This window comes from Ranitomeya imitator, chromosome 5, assembly GCF_032444005.1.
Source record: "Ranitomeya imitator isolate aRanImi1 chromosome 5, aRanImi1.pri, whole genome shotgun sequence".
NCBI classification, from domain to species: Eukaryota; Metazoa; Chordata; class Amphibia; order Anura; family Dendrobatidae; genus Ranitomeya; species Ranitomeya imitator.
The window spans coordinates 36,223,523-36,236,070 of NC_091286.1; the positions used below are offsets into that span (position 1 = coordinate 36,223,523).

Sequence of the window (12,548 nt, forward strand, 5' to 3'; positions counted from 1 at the left end):
GGCTGAAGGGTCATCATACTGTACAGGGGGCTTTGGTGGACATCACAATTTATATAGGGTCCTGTGGTGGACATAATACTGTGTGGGGGTCTGTGATGCCTCTCATACTTGGAGATGTGGTGAGTACCATACTGTATGGGAGGCTGTGGTGACAATCTTACTGGGTGGGGTGTTGTGAGGCATCATACTTTGTGTAAGCTATGTGGGGTCATCATAATTTGTGGGGGCATAATACTTTACAGGGGTCATGAAAGGGGTATCAAAGTGAGTGAGACCACTCTGTAATACATTTCCGTCTCCGTTTCTTAAAATGTTGGGAGACATGCTCTTCGGTGACTGTGACGTGATAGGACTTTTTCTATGGGGCGCCTGTTATTTCTTTATACGCCCCTGCTCAGGAGCATTATTACAATAAAGAGGCACTGAGGGTCATTATTATAAGGAGGCACAATGGGGGGATCGTTATTTTTAGTGGAAGCAAGGAGTCATACTTATTAATATATGAAAGCACAGGGGATAATTTTATTATTATAAGGGGTCAAGGGGAGCATTATTAAAGGAGGCACAGGAGAATTATTATAAGGTATCACAAGTTGTGGTTTGCCTAGAGGGGATAGAATGTGAGGAGGGTCCTGGAAAATCAGTAAAGTGAAGATGTTTATGTGTTACACTTTGCAGGGACCAGTTATGGAAGGAATAAGAGGTCATGGTGGTCTGGACCGAATGCAAAGGGAAAGGGAAAATGAATGATAAAAATCAGAGAGAACGTCACTAGTGAAAACCTGCATAGTACACACATATATGAATCCTTACAGAGTTTGTGCTCTGTGAGGTTTCTCTGGCGCTGGGAGTTGGTGATCATGTGGCGTAACTCGAACAGTATGAGCCCCCAAATATTGCAAGTCTTTAGTAGTATTAGTCGTTTGATATAGGCCAAAGGGACTTCTGGGGACCCTTAGGCTCCAGGGCTCCGGTGCGATTGCAACCCTTACACCTACTGTAGTTTCGCCCCTGATCATGTTACCCCAAGTATAAGATTTGCATACATGCGGTCACATGCTAACTAGACGTGCAGGGCCTCGCTCAATACAAGTGAAATTATCAAAGTCAAGTACAATTAGTTGGAATGTGGCCGGAGGTGTGAAAATTGCATACTTGTGGTTCCATGATGGCCGCACCCAATGCCGGCAGCGGAGATTCCTCACAGTGTGCGCTATGAGGATTCAGAAGGCTGAAGTTATATAGACTTTAACCTCAACCCCTTTAATGATCAGTATGGTGGTATTATTATAACTGTATATGCTGGTAATATTTAGCGATGGTTTGTTGGTATTTGTCATATTGCAATGTGATCATTTTAATATTATAATTATTTAATGTTAAATAGCAATATTATTGGTATTATTAGAACTATTGGTCTTGTAATAAATCTTGATTTCCTCCAGGCAGGATAATATTAGTAATATTTCCCCGTCTGAGGTCAGCATGGGCCTGTGTGATTTCAAATGCCAGGGCTGAATTTCAGTCCCAGTCCGTCCCTGAGGGGGAGTATCTGCCCTCTTTGTTATTTTACAAATATAAAAGGGGTTTTTGGACCATTTTTGTTAAAGGGAAAAATCCCTTTAATTTGAAATGCAATTACCATTGATTTACACAGTACAAAAAGCTAAATGTCCTCAGTTCATGTCCTGTACCAGTAGATGGGGTTGTGGTATAACCTACACTCTTTGTCGTGGCGCTGGGATAGTTTTAGCCTCACAGCACGAAACAGGAGAAAAAGAGACCGATCCAGCAGGGGGCGCTATGCTGAAAGATTAGGGGAAATCCAAGCAGATGCCTTAGGATGCCCCTTGATAAGATTTTAGCTTTTTAGGTGTTCTCCAAGGTACTGAAGCAACACAATCCTGACAGCTGCTTCCGCGTCTCGCCTAAACCGAAGAATTGGCTGAGCCCCTTGTTCATTCTTGGTTATGTCATTTTCCAGATGGTAAAATTGTAAAAAAAAAAGAACCCTAAACAATACATTGCCAATTAGTAACAATTTGGAAGCATTGCTGTACGAGAACAATGGAATAGGTCTGCAGGATCAACCATGTGCCACGCCACAAGGATACAATGGCGATACTATCCACCGGAGCTGACCATCTAATGGAAGGTCTATCCCTCACACCGTGCGCGAGTCTGACAACCAGAGGAAGAGGAAAGTGCTTTCTGGGCATAGCAGTCTGTAGGAGTGTGGGCCCCATAGCCCGAGCAAAGTAGGGCCCAACCGATCACCCTTAAAATAGGTCAGTCTGGTGCCCTGGAGGACACAGACAGAAAAGGGTCCCTGTGCCAGAGCTGAATAAGGGGCCTGTGCAGTCCAAACGCTCCTCATAGGAGATGGACGTGGCTCCCTGACCTCTTTGGCCCCTGTACAAGAACAGAATAAGGGCCCTCTGCAGCCCAATAGCGCGTCATAATGCACAATTCCACCTGCTTTGGAGGTGGATGTGACCCCCTTATCTCTTGTTGCACCAAGACCACCCCTGGTCGGGATCTTGTACACCCATCTAGTCATGGGGCTACCTAAATTCTTCCCCTATTTGCAGATGTTTTTGGAATGGGAGCCTTTTTCTAGCTCACAGGAAACTTGAGCCAAGCCAATTTGAGCCCCCTTCTTCCAAGACCCTTATTGACTGTTTCAGGGGCATACATATTATACAAGCATGGTGGTCTAAACAGGGGCGGATATATGGTACCCAAGAAGTAAGGGGACCATGTCTACCTCCAAATCAGCAAGGAGCTTCGGTCATAGTAGAATTATTGGATTGCAAAGGACCCGTGTTCTGTTCTTGCACAAGGGCCACTAGTGGGGCTAAGAAAGTATAAAACCAAAATCCACTGGGGCTGGTAATGAGCCTTATATTTTTGGGGAACGTCTGATGGCGGCTCTTTCTATCCCGATATGATGCCTACGGACAGATCGCAGGTTGGAACTTGCAGTAAATTCTCCCTTGATGCAACATAATCCTACAATGCACCAGTTTGGAGGAGCTGATGAAGCCCCACAGGACTGATATTGTGGGGGGTTCGGTGAGGATGTGCAGACATATTTAGAGGCCATGTGATGTGCAGACATATTTAGAGGAGCACAAGGTGGAAGCTGATTCCTATGATGACTGCTTGTCTTAAAGTTTGCAGCAGAAGGGGAATCCTGTAGTGAGTAGGTGGGCAGTGCGAGAGGGCCGCCTCAGCAATGAGGATGGCTTCCCCGGTGATGAGTAGGTGGCTGCTCGTCTTTTAACGCATTACTTGGCATCATCCAAACTGCGGATACTGGAAAGTGATGAGCCTGAATATGGCATCACCTACAGGCTGAGCCTCCGGGGAGGACGCGCCGTGGAGTAGAATCTATAACACAGACATGTACATCACCATAGCTACAGACTTTATGATATTCGGAGATAGGTCAGGGGGTCTTCATCCAGCTATTGCAGAACCTCCTCTACCGAAGTTATAGTTCTGCATCCGACGACGTGTCGCCGTTTAAAGACCCCTTAATAAAGTGCGATATCCCACTAGGGTTGGTGTACGTATTACACAACAGCGGTATCATTACATTTAAAAATGTTAAAAAAAAAAATGTAATGATCTGATTGATTTTTATATATATAAAGAAAGCCATAAACACAACCCCCAACTTTTTTGGACGGACAAAGAGGGAGGCATGCGGTGTTATTTAATTAGGGACAAGGAATGGGAATGTCTCTCCAAAAGAGGAATGTATGGCATAACGAGCACAAAGGTTATGTGATATTAAAATGTCTTCATTTGTAGAACTACAAGCCCCATCATGTGCCTACTATTGTATAGTAGAGCTTAATATAGTCTTCCTACGGTTGACTTGCAGTAGCTAAGTATAGGTATAGTTAATATTGCTTCTGCACATTCCAAGCAAACCATTGGCCTTAATATGATGGAGAGAACTACAATCCCCATCATTGTCAGCTAGCAGGGTCCCCATGACTAACCTGGACTGCTGAAGACACAGGGATGCATTCATGGGTTAATCAGATGTTCCTTCTAGGAGGTAGAGCAGGATGGATTTGGGCAGGCAATGAACAGGTTACATAATCCAGTTGCTAGACACAAGCAGAGGGGACTCCTGTCAGCCAGTGCAGCGCAGGAGCTGCTCATTTCAGGACCTTGGAGAGCAAAGAAGGGGGCTCAGAGGGGAAAAGCAGGGGGTGCAGAGGACTAGGTGGGAGGCTTGCAGGGACTGAGTGGGGGAGTGATCCAGGTGGTGCTGCTGAGGATGGCTGGGAACACTGCTCCATCATCCAGCCCTTCTTTTGGTGCAATAGCTGCTGAAACCCACTCAGGACCATGAGGACCTCTCTCCATGAAAGACCAGGAGCCTCGGCTCTTCCCATGCCTCCTTTACCCTGAAGCCCCCTATAGCTTTGGACTACAGCTGCTATGACCATGGCAGGGGGTCGGAGAGGACTGGTTGCTCCACAAAATACCTTTTTGGAGAATATCGTCCGGAGATCTAATGGTAAGAACCATAATGAGCCCCCCCCAACCACCAATATGTCCTCCATATATTACACCCTTCCTAATCAATGCTCCACTTTCCTGCTCTATGTAACCCTTTCATGGATCATTTCTTTTTTTTCACAATGATTTGGTTATGCAAATAGCATTATATGTGATCAATCAGTAAAATAATTGGGGAATTCTTGTGTTGCTGGTCTGGAGGTATTTCAGGGCTCTTAGGACCATAGGAAGTGGAGAGATGGGTAGAGGGTCACAGATTTACAGGCTGTGGACTAAAACCCAGTCACTGACATTACTTCTGTATGTGGTCACCATATTCTGTCTTTTTTTTCATTGACTTCAGATGGCTCGTTAACAGAGAGGTATCATATGTTAATCATACTTTCTGATAGAGGGGACTTTATTACCTATCCAAATATTTAGGGATTTTGTATCAATGCTGTTACGTGTGCGCATTTCTTTATTTTAATCATTGTATTTATTTATTCTATTTATTTGCTTCTTTATTTTACATATTTACTTATTTTTCTTTTTACTTTTTTTAATCCTTACATTGACATTGCACCACCATAGCTATCCCACATTGATTCTGTACTGCAGATATACCTGTCCCCATGGCTCTCATACCCTGTGTGGACCTTTGATGTCAGGATGATGAGATACTGACTTAGTAGTTACTGATCTCCAATTCTTCTAATTTATACCAATCATTTCCTATACTTGAGATGCGTTGAGTGTTGAATTATTGTTTTCTGGTGATCCTGGATTACTATAGCATGGGACTGCTGCATGGTCCCCCTTCCTTCCCTGGAGGTCACATTTTACACCTACACTATCTGTGATTGATTGTTATTGTTCTCTTCTTTTATCAATGCAAAATCCAATCTATCCTCCAGTGAAGGTTGTTTTCTTTTATAATGCTTAACCCTAATCTGTAATCTAGTCTGATAGGCAATTATCTACTGTGTGGATTCTTTCAGTGTAGAGGTCTTGGGTTCCTGGCGGGGCTGGTGCCAAGTTCTAGAGATGCTGCAGAGTCACAAAGTGCAAGTCACTGCCTTTCCCTATATGCTGTACGTCTATGGAAGATCATTGGAGTAAATGGAGAAAGCATAAATAATTAATAAAGTAATATAATGTACATGGGATAAGACTGCGGAAGTTGTGGATTTGTTCTTAGAGGATATTAAGCCTTTAGGTAAATGTGTCTACAAAACAAGATATGTAACCAGGTCAGCTGATGTATAGGAGACATGAAACTCTATCTATCTATCTATCTATCTATCTATCTATCTATCTATTATCTATCTATTATCTATCTATCTATCATCTATCTATCTATCTATCTATCTATCTATCTATCATCTATCTATTATCTATCTATATCTATCTATCTATCTATTATCTATCTATATCTATCTATCTATCATCTATCTATATCTATCTATCTTCTATCTATCTATCTATCTATTATCTATCTATATCTATCTATCTATCTATCTATCTATTATCTATCTAATATCTATCTATTATCTATCTATTATCTATTATCTATCTATCTATCATCTATCTATTATCTATCTATATCTATCTATCTATCTATCTATCTATCTATCTATCTATCTATTATCTATCTATCATCTATCTATCTATCTATCTATTATCTATCTATTATCTATCATCTATTATCTATCTATCTATCATCTATCTATTATCTATCTATATCTATCTATCTATCTATCTATCTATCTATCTATCTATCTATCTATCTATCTATCTATCTATCTATTATCTATCTATTATCTATCATCTATTATCTATCTATCTATCTATCATCTATCTATTATCTATCTATATCTATCTATCTATCTATCTATTATCTATCTATCTATTATCTATCTATCTATCATCTATCTATTATCTATCTATATCTATCTATCTATCTATCTATCTATCTATCTATCTATCTATCTATCTATCTATTATCTATCTATTATCTATCATCTATTATCTATCTATCTATCATCTATCTATTATCTATCTATATCTATCTATCTATCTATCTATCTATCTATCTATCTATCTATTATCTATCTATCTATTATCTATCTATATCTATCTATCTATCATCTATCTATTATCTATCTACCTATCTATCTATCTATCTATCTATCTATCTATCTATCTATCTATCTATCTATCTATTATCTATCATCTATCTATCTATCTATTATCTATCTATCTATCTATCTATCTATCTATCTATCTATCTATCTATCTATCTATCTATCTATCTATCTATCATCTATATATCTATCTACTATCTATCTATCTATTATCTATCTATCTATCTATCTACTATCTATCTATCTATTATCTATCTATCATCTATCTACTATCTATTATCTATCATCTATCTATCTATCTATTATCTATCTACTATCTATCTATTATCTATCTATCATCTATCTACTATCTATCATCTATTATCTATCTATCTATCTACTGTATCTACTGTATCTATCTATCATGGTGGCTTAATGGTTAGCACTGCAGCCTTGCAGCGCTGGAGTCCTGGGTTCAAATCCCATCAAGGACAACATCTGCAAGGAGTTTGTATGTTCTCTTCGTGTTTGCGTGGGTTTCCTCCGGGTTCTCCGGTTTCCTCCCACACTCCAAAGACATACTGATAGGTAATTCAGATTGTGAGCCCCAATGGGGACAGTGATGATAATGTGTGCAAACTGTAAAGCGCTGCAGAATATGTTAGCGCTATATAAAAATAAAAGACTATTATTATTATCTATCTATCTATTATCTATCTATCTATCATCTATCTATCTATCTATCTATCTATCTATCTATCTATCTATCTATCTATCTATCTATCTATCATCTATCTATCAATCGTCTATCTATTATCTATCTATCTTGTAAGTTCAGAACAATTTAGTATTTCTCAGTCCTGAAGAAAGTATTGGATAATGATACGAGGAGGTTTGGTGTGAGGCACCACTGGATGACCCAACGTTTTGCATATTTAACCCAATTTAAAGGGCAATCACATATAACATTTCTCTTAAAGTCCCTGTGATCTAGACACACAGCAGGCGCCTCATCTGTGTCTTTCCTTCGTTGCTTTGTATCGGAACACTGGAGATAAGATGTGTCCTGTTTGTCTTTTGTTGGCTGTAAATAGTCATCCATCTGTTTTCTGGAAATACATAAACTCGCAGAGAATGAAGAACAGTTATTTATGCTGCACTGTAAAATTGGATCATGGATGCAAATTGGGACCTGATTTGGTTCCGTAAAAGTACTTAATGTGTCTATTGTGTGTACATACCTTTTGACTTGATTTTTTTTTTTAAGGAATGTGAGCCATAATTTTGTGCAGTTTTATAGAGCATATTTTGCAGAATATTTTTACACTTTCTTTTTTTAACTACTGCAGAGCAGATATGAAATATTCCTTCGGATCATTGATCTATAACTGGGTTCTTGACATGAAGTTAGCTCCTTGCAGTTATATAAGAGCTCGGCTTGGCAGCCGCTTCCAATCACGGTGAGGAATAAATAGTATAAAGTGTTTTACTTCATTTATAAACGCATGATGCAGAGGCTGCTCTCTGTCTTTTAGGTAATTAATTGATTGAATCCGTAGCACCAGGGCTTCCACTGCGCGGCGATAAATAAGGAAGGTTCATGTCATTCCGACCGACGCTTCTTAATATTCTCCTGCCTAGAAGCAGAACAGGAACATTCTAAGCCTCATAGGGGCACAGCACTGTTCATCAGAATAACTATTCTATGGAAGAGTAGGACAGGACGAGGGCTGCAGAAGTAATATTTTCTACACTTCAGACCTGAGCGAGATACTGTAATACAATTTCCTGGCAGGTTCCCTTTAAGATGGTTGACTTGTCGCTATAAGACAGCCCCTTTTTTTTTCGATTAGCACTTTCCATTAATCAACATGTAGTATTACATTCTGGCCATTCTGAGGAATTGCCCGAAAAAAATACATAGATGAGTAAGCACAGAATTTCCCAAAATGTTTTTATAAAAGTACTTCCACAAATTAGACAACCCCTTTCAATTTGGGGGGAGTCCGCGATTATAAAGACTCTATAGTCATATACCATATATACTGTACCATTAATTTGTGGCCAACCCCTTCGATAAAGCAGGTACGCGAAACGCGCGTCAGGGGCTGTGAGCAGGGTGACACTGGTTCTGACTGACGATGGGTAAGAAGACATGATGTCTCCAGGATAGGCTTGATTATCCTATGCACTTTACTTCTTGAGCCTACCCACCTATTACTATTGATGGTGCATTGCTGTATGCCACATTATTTGGTGCTGCTTTCCTTGGTCCCATTATTTGATTTCAGCCCCTTATAGTCTGATACCCCTAAATAAAATCCCGAGGGACTAATTTCCTCCAGAAGTCACATAATTAGTATACTGAGCCCACCTCTGTGTAATTTATTCTCAGTGTAACTACAGCTGTTCTGTGAAGGCCTCAGAGCTTTGATTCAGAACACTAGGGATCAAACAGCATCATGGAAACCAAGGAGCACACCAGACAGGTCAGGGATAAAGTTGTAGAGAACGGGAATGCAGGGTTAGGTTATAAACAAATAGCCCAAGCTCTGAAATGGTTTAGATCAAAGCATATTCATATCTGTGAACGGCCCCGTCACAGTCCAGACCTAAATCCCATTGAGAATCTGTCACAAGACTTGAAAATTTCTGATCGGCCGCCTCCATCTCAATCTCACTGAGCGAGAGCAAATGTGCAAAGAAAGAAGTGGCAAACATTTCAGCCTCTAAATGTGGAAAGCTGGTAGCGGCAGACCCCTAACGACAAATGTCCAGATAACATCCTCAGTCCTGTGTCAGCAGCTCTACAGTCAGACACAGGAGGAGTTATCACATTATCGCTGCTACATGTGTAGGTGTTGTGAATTCTGTGGCAGAGTTCACTCCTGTGGTCACAAGTGGTACTTCGGCTGATTCTCTCTGGGATCTTCCGTTTGTGGAGGAAAGTGGTACTGCAGCTTCTGAGTTTCCTCCCTCAGGTGATCTGGTGAGCTCGTTAGCTTCTTCTCTACTTAACTCCACCTGATGCTTTGATCCATGCTTCCTGTCAGTGTTCCAGTGTAGGACTTGTTTTTTCCCTGGATCATTCCTGTGGCCTGCTGCTCTACAAAGCTAAGTTTTGCTTATGTTATTTTGTTGCTATTTTTCAGTCCAGCTTGCTTTATTGGTTTTTCTCGCTTGCTGGAAGCTCTGAGACGCAGAGGGACCACCTCCGTACCGTTAGTCGGTGCGGAGGGTCTTTTTGTCCCCTCTGCGTGGTTATTTATAGGTTTTTGTGCTGACCGCAAAGTTATCTTCCCTATCCTCGTTCTGTTCAGCTAGTCGGGCCTCTCTTTGCTAAATCTGTTTCATCTCTATGTTTGTGTTTTCATCTTACTCACAGTCATTATATGTGGGGGGGCTGCCTTTTCCTTTGGGGAATTTCTCTGAGGCAAGGTAGGCTTATTTTTCTATCTTCAGGACTAGCTAGTTTCTCAGGCTGTGACGAGGCGCCTAGGTTCTGGTCAGGAGCGCTCCACGGCTACCTTTAGTGTGGTTTGACAGGATTAGGGATTGCGGTCTGCAGAGTTCCCATGTCTCAGAGCTCGTTCTATTATTTTGGGTTATTGTCAGATCACTGTATGTGCTCTGACCTCCATGTCCATTGTGATTCTGAATTGCCTTTCATAACAGTAGGGGACTGGCTGACTGATCATTTCTATAGCTAGGCTATCTCCGTTTCCTATCACAACTAAAGCAAAGATAAGGAAGGGATCTGGCTTACCTATTTAAATGAGCAGCCAGCCAGCCCCCTTCACACACAGCACTGATATGTCCCAACACATGAAACTCTGTCCTGTCTGCAGCATAGGGCAAGAAGTAAAAATCCTGAAATATATTTGCTTGAAGGTTAAGGCCCCAAAAGAGTGATTCTGATAAGTCTTTTGCGATCAGATTTCACAATACACAATCTGTTAATCCTGAGGAGGCTGGGTCACTTACTTTAAACAATCCATGTGAACACTACTAGATCATCCTTTATGAAAGTTTAAACAAAATCTCTGCCTACCCAACCTTAGTGCCAATTTCTCAATGTCCTTCCTCCCTGCTGCTGAGTTCCCACTCTGCTAGCTTGACTGACAGCTCCTCAGTGTCCCTCCTGCCTGCTGCTGAATCGGCCCATGTAACTTGCTTGACAGCTCCTCAGTGTCCCTCCTTCCTGCTGAATCAGGCCCATGTAACTTGCTTCACAGATCCTCAGTGTCCCTCCTGCCTGCTGCTGAATCAGCCCATCTAACTTGCTTGACAGCTCCTCAGTGTCCCTCCTGCCTGCTGCTGAATCGGCCCATGTAACTTGCTTCACAGCTCCTCAGTATCCCTCCTGCTGAATCAGGCCCATGTAACTTGCTTCACAGCTCCTCAGTGTCCCTCCTACCTGCTGCTGAATGGGCCCATCTAACTTGCTTGATAGCTTCTCAGTGTCCCTCCTGCCTGCTGCTGAATCAGGCGATCTAACTTGATTGACAGCTCCTCAGTGTCCCTCCTACCTGCTGCTGAATCGGCCCATCTAACTTGCTTGACAGCTCCTCAGTGTCCCTCCTGCCTGCTGCTGAATTGGCCTATCTAACTTGCTTAACAGCTCCTCAGTGTCCCTCCTGCCTGCTGAATCAGCCCATCTAACTTGCTTACAGCTCCTTAGTGTCCCTCCTGCCTGCTGCTGAATCAGGCGATCTAACTTGATTGACAGCTCCTCAGTGTCCCTTCTACCTGCTGCTGAATGGGCCCATCTAACTTGCTTGATAGCTCCTCAGTGTCCCTCCTGCCTGCTGCTGAATCGGCCCATCTAACTTGCTTGATAGCTCCTCAGTGTCCCTCCTGCCTGCTGCTGAATCAGGCGATCTAACTTGATTGACAGCTCCTCAGTGTCCCTTCTACCTGCTGCTGAATGGGCCCATCTAACTTGCTTGATAGCTCCTCAGTGACCCTCCTGCCTGCTGCTGAATCGGCCCATCTAACTTGCTTGACAGCTCCTCAGTGTCCCCCCTGCCTGCTGCTGAATCAGCCCATCTAACTTGCTTTATAGCTCCTCAGTGTCCCTCCTGCCTGCTGCTGAATCGGCCCATCTAACTTGATTGATAGCTCCTCAGTGACCCTCCTGCCTGCTGCTGAATCCGCCCATCTAACTTGATTGACAGCTCCTCAGTGTCCCTCCTGCCTGCTGCTGAATCGGCCCATCTAACTTGCTTGATAGCTCCTCAGCGTCCCTCCTGCCTGCTGCTGAATCAGCCCATCGAACTTGCTTACAGCTCCTCAGTGTCCCTCCTGCCTGCTGCTGAATCAGCCCATCTAACTTGCTTACAGCTCCTCAGTGTCCCTCCTGCCTGCTGCTGAATTGGCCCATCTAACTTGCTTGACAGCTCCTCAGTGTCCCTCCTGCCTGCTGCTGAATTGGCCCATCTAACTTGCTTGACAGCTCCTCAGTGTCCCTCCTGCCTGCTGAGATCTCACACTGCTCAGCACATGCTGAAACTGTCAGGCTCTGTTGGCATTGACTTAAAATGCATAGGGTAGATTCACATGTGATGTTTTTGCTGCAAATTTTACTCACTGTATTTCTTGCGTAAAATACGCAGTGTTTTACAGTGACAGCATAATCCATGAGATTTATATTATCTCGAACACACTGCATTTTTTTTTCCACCCGTATTTTGAGGTCTGCTGCATTTTGGTCAATTCTCTTTTTTTTTTTTTGCAGGATTAGGAACAGAGGAGGGTTAATAGCACAGTAGTCTAATAGATTTATTAATATTTACAGGAGAAGTTGGAGCGAATTATAGAGCAAATCTCTTCTTGGCTTTTTATTTAAAAATTTTGCAAAAACTAAAGATACTCCAGATTTATTAGGTTGATGTGTTAAAG

General features: G+C 42.2%; 1 protein-coding gene across 2 annotated transcripts in view; it reads left to right on the plus strand.

Annotated features, from left to right (window-relative positions):
* Positions 1-4,156: 4,156 nt before the first annotated feature.
* The window catches only part of KCNH1 (potassium voltage-gated channel subfamily H member 1), a 331,289-nt gene continuing 322,897 nt past the window's right edge, over positions 4,157-12,548 (plus strand). For both annotated transcript variants that reach the window (XM_069768558.1, XM_069768556.1), the window contains exon 1: positions 4,157-4,540. In XM_069768558.1, coding sequence (XP_069624659.1) covers positions 4,462-4,540 — 79 coding nt within the window. In that variant the 5' untranslated portion in view covers positions 4,157-4,461. The remainder of the gene's footprint in view (positions 4,541-12,548) is intronic.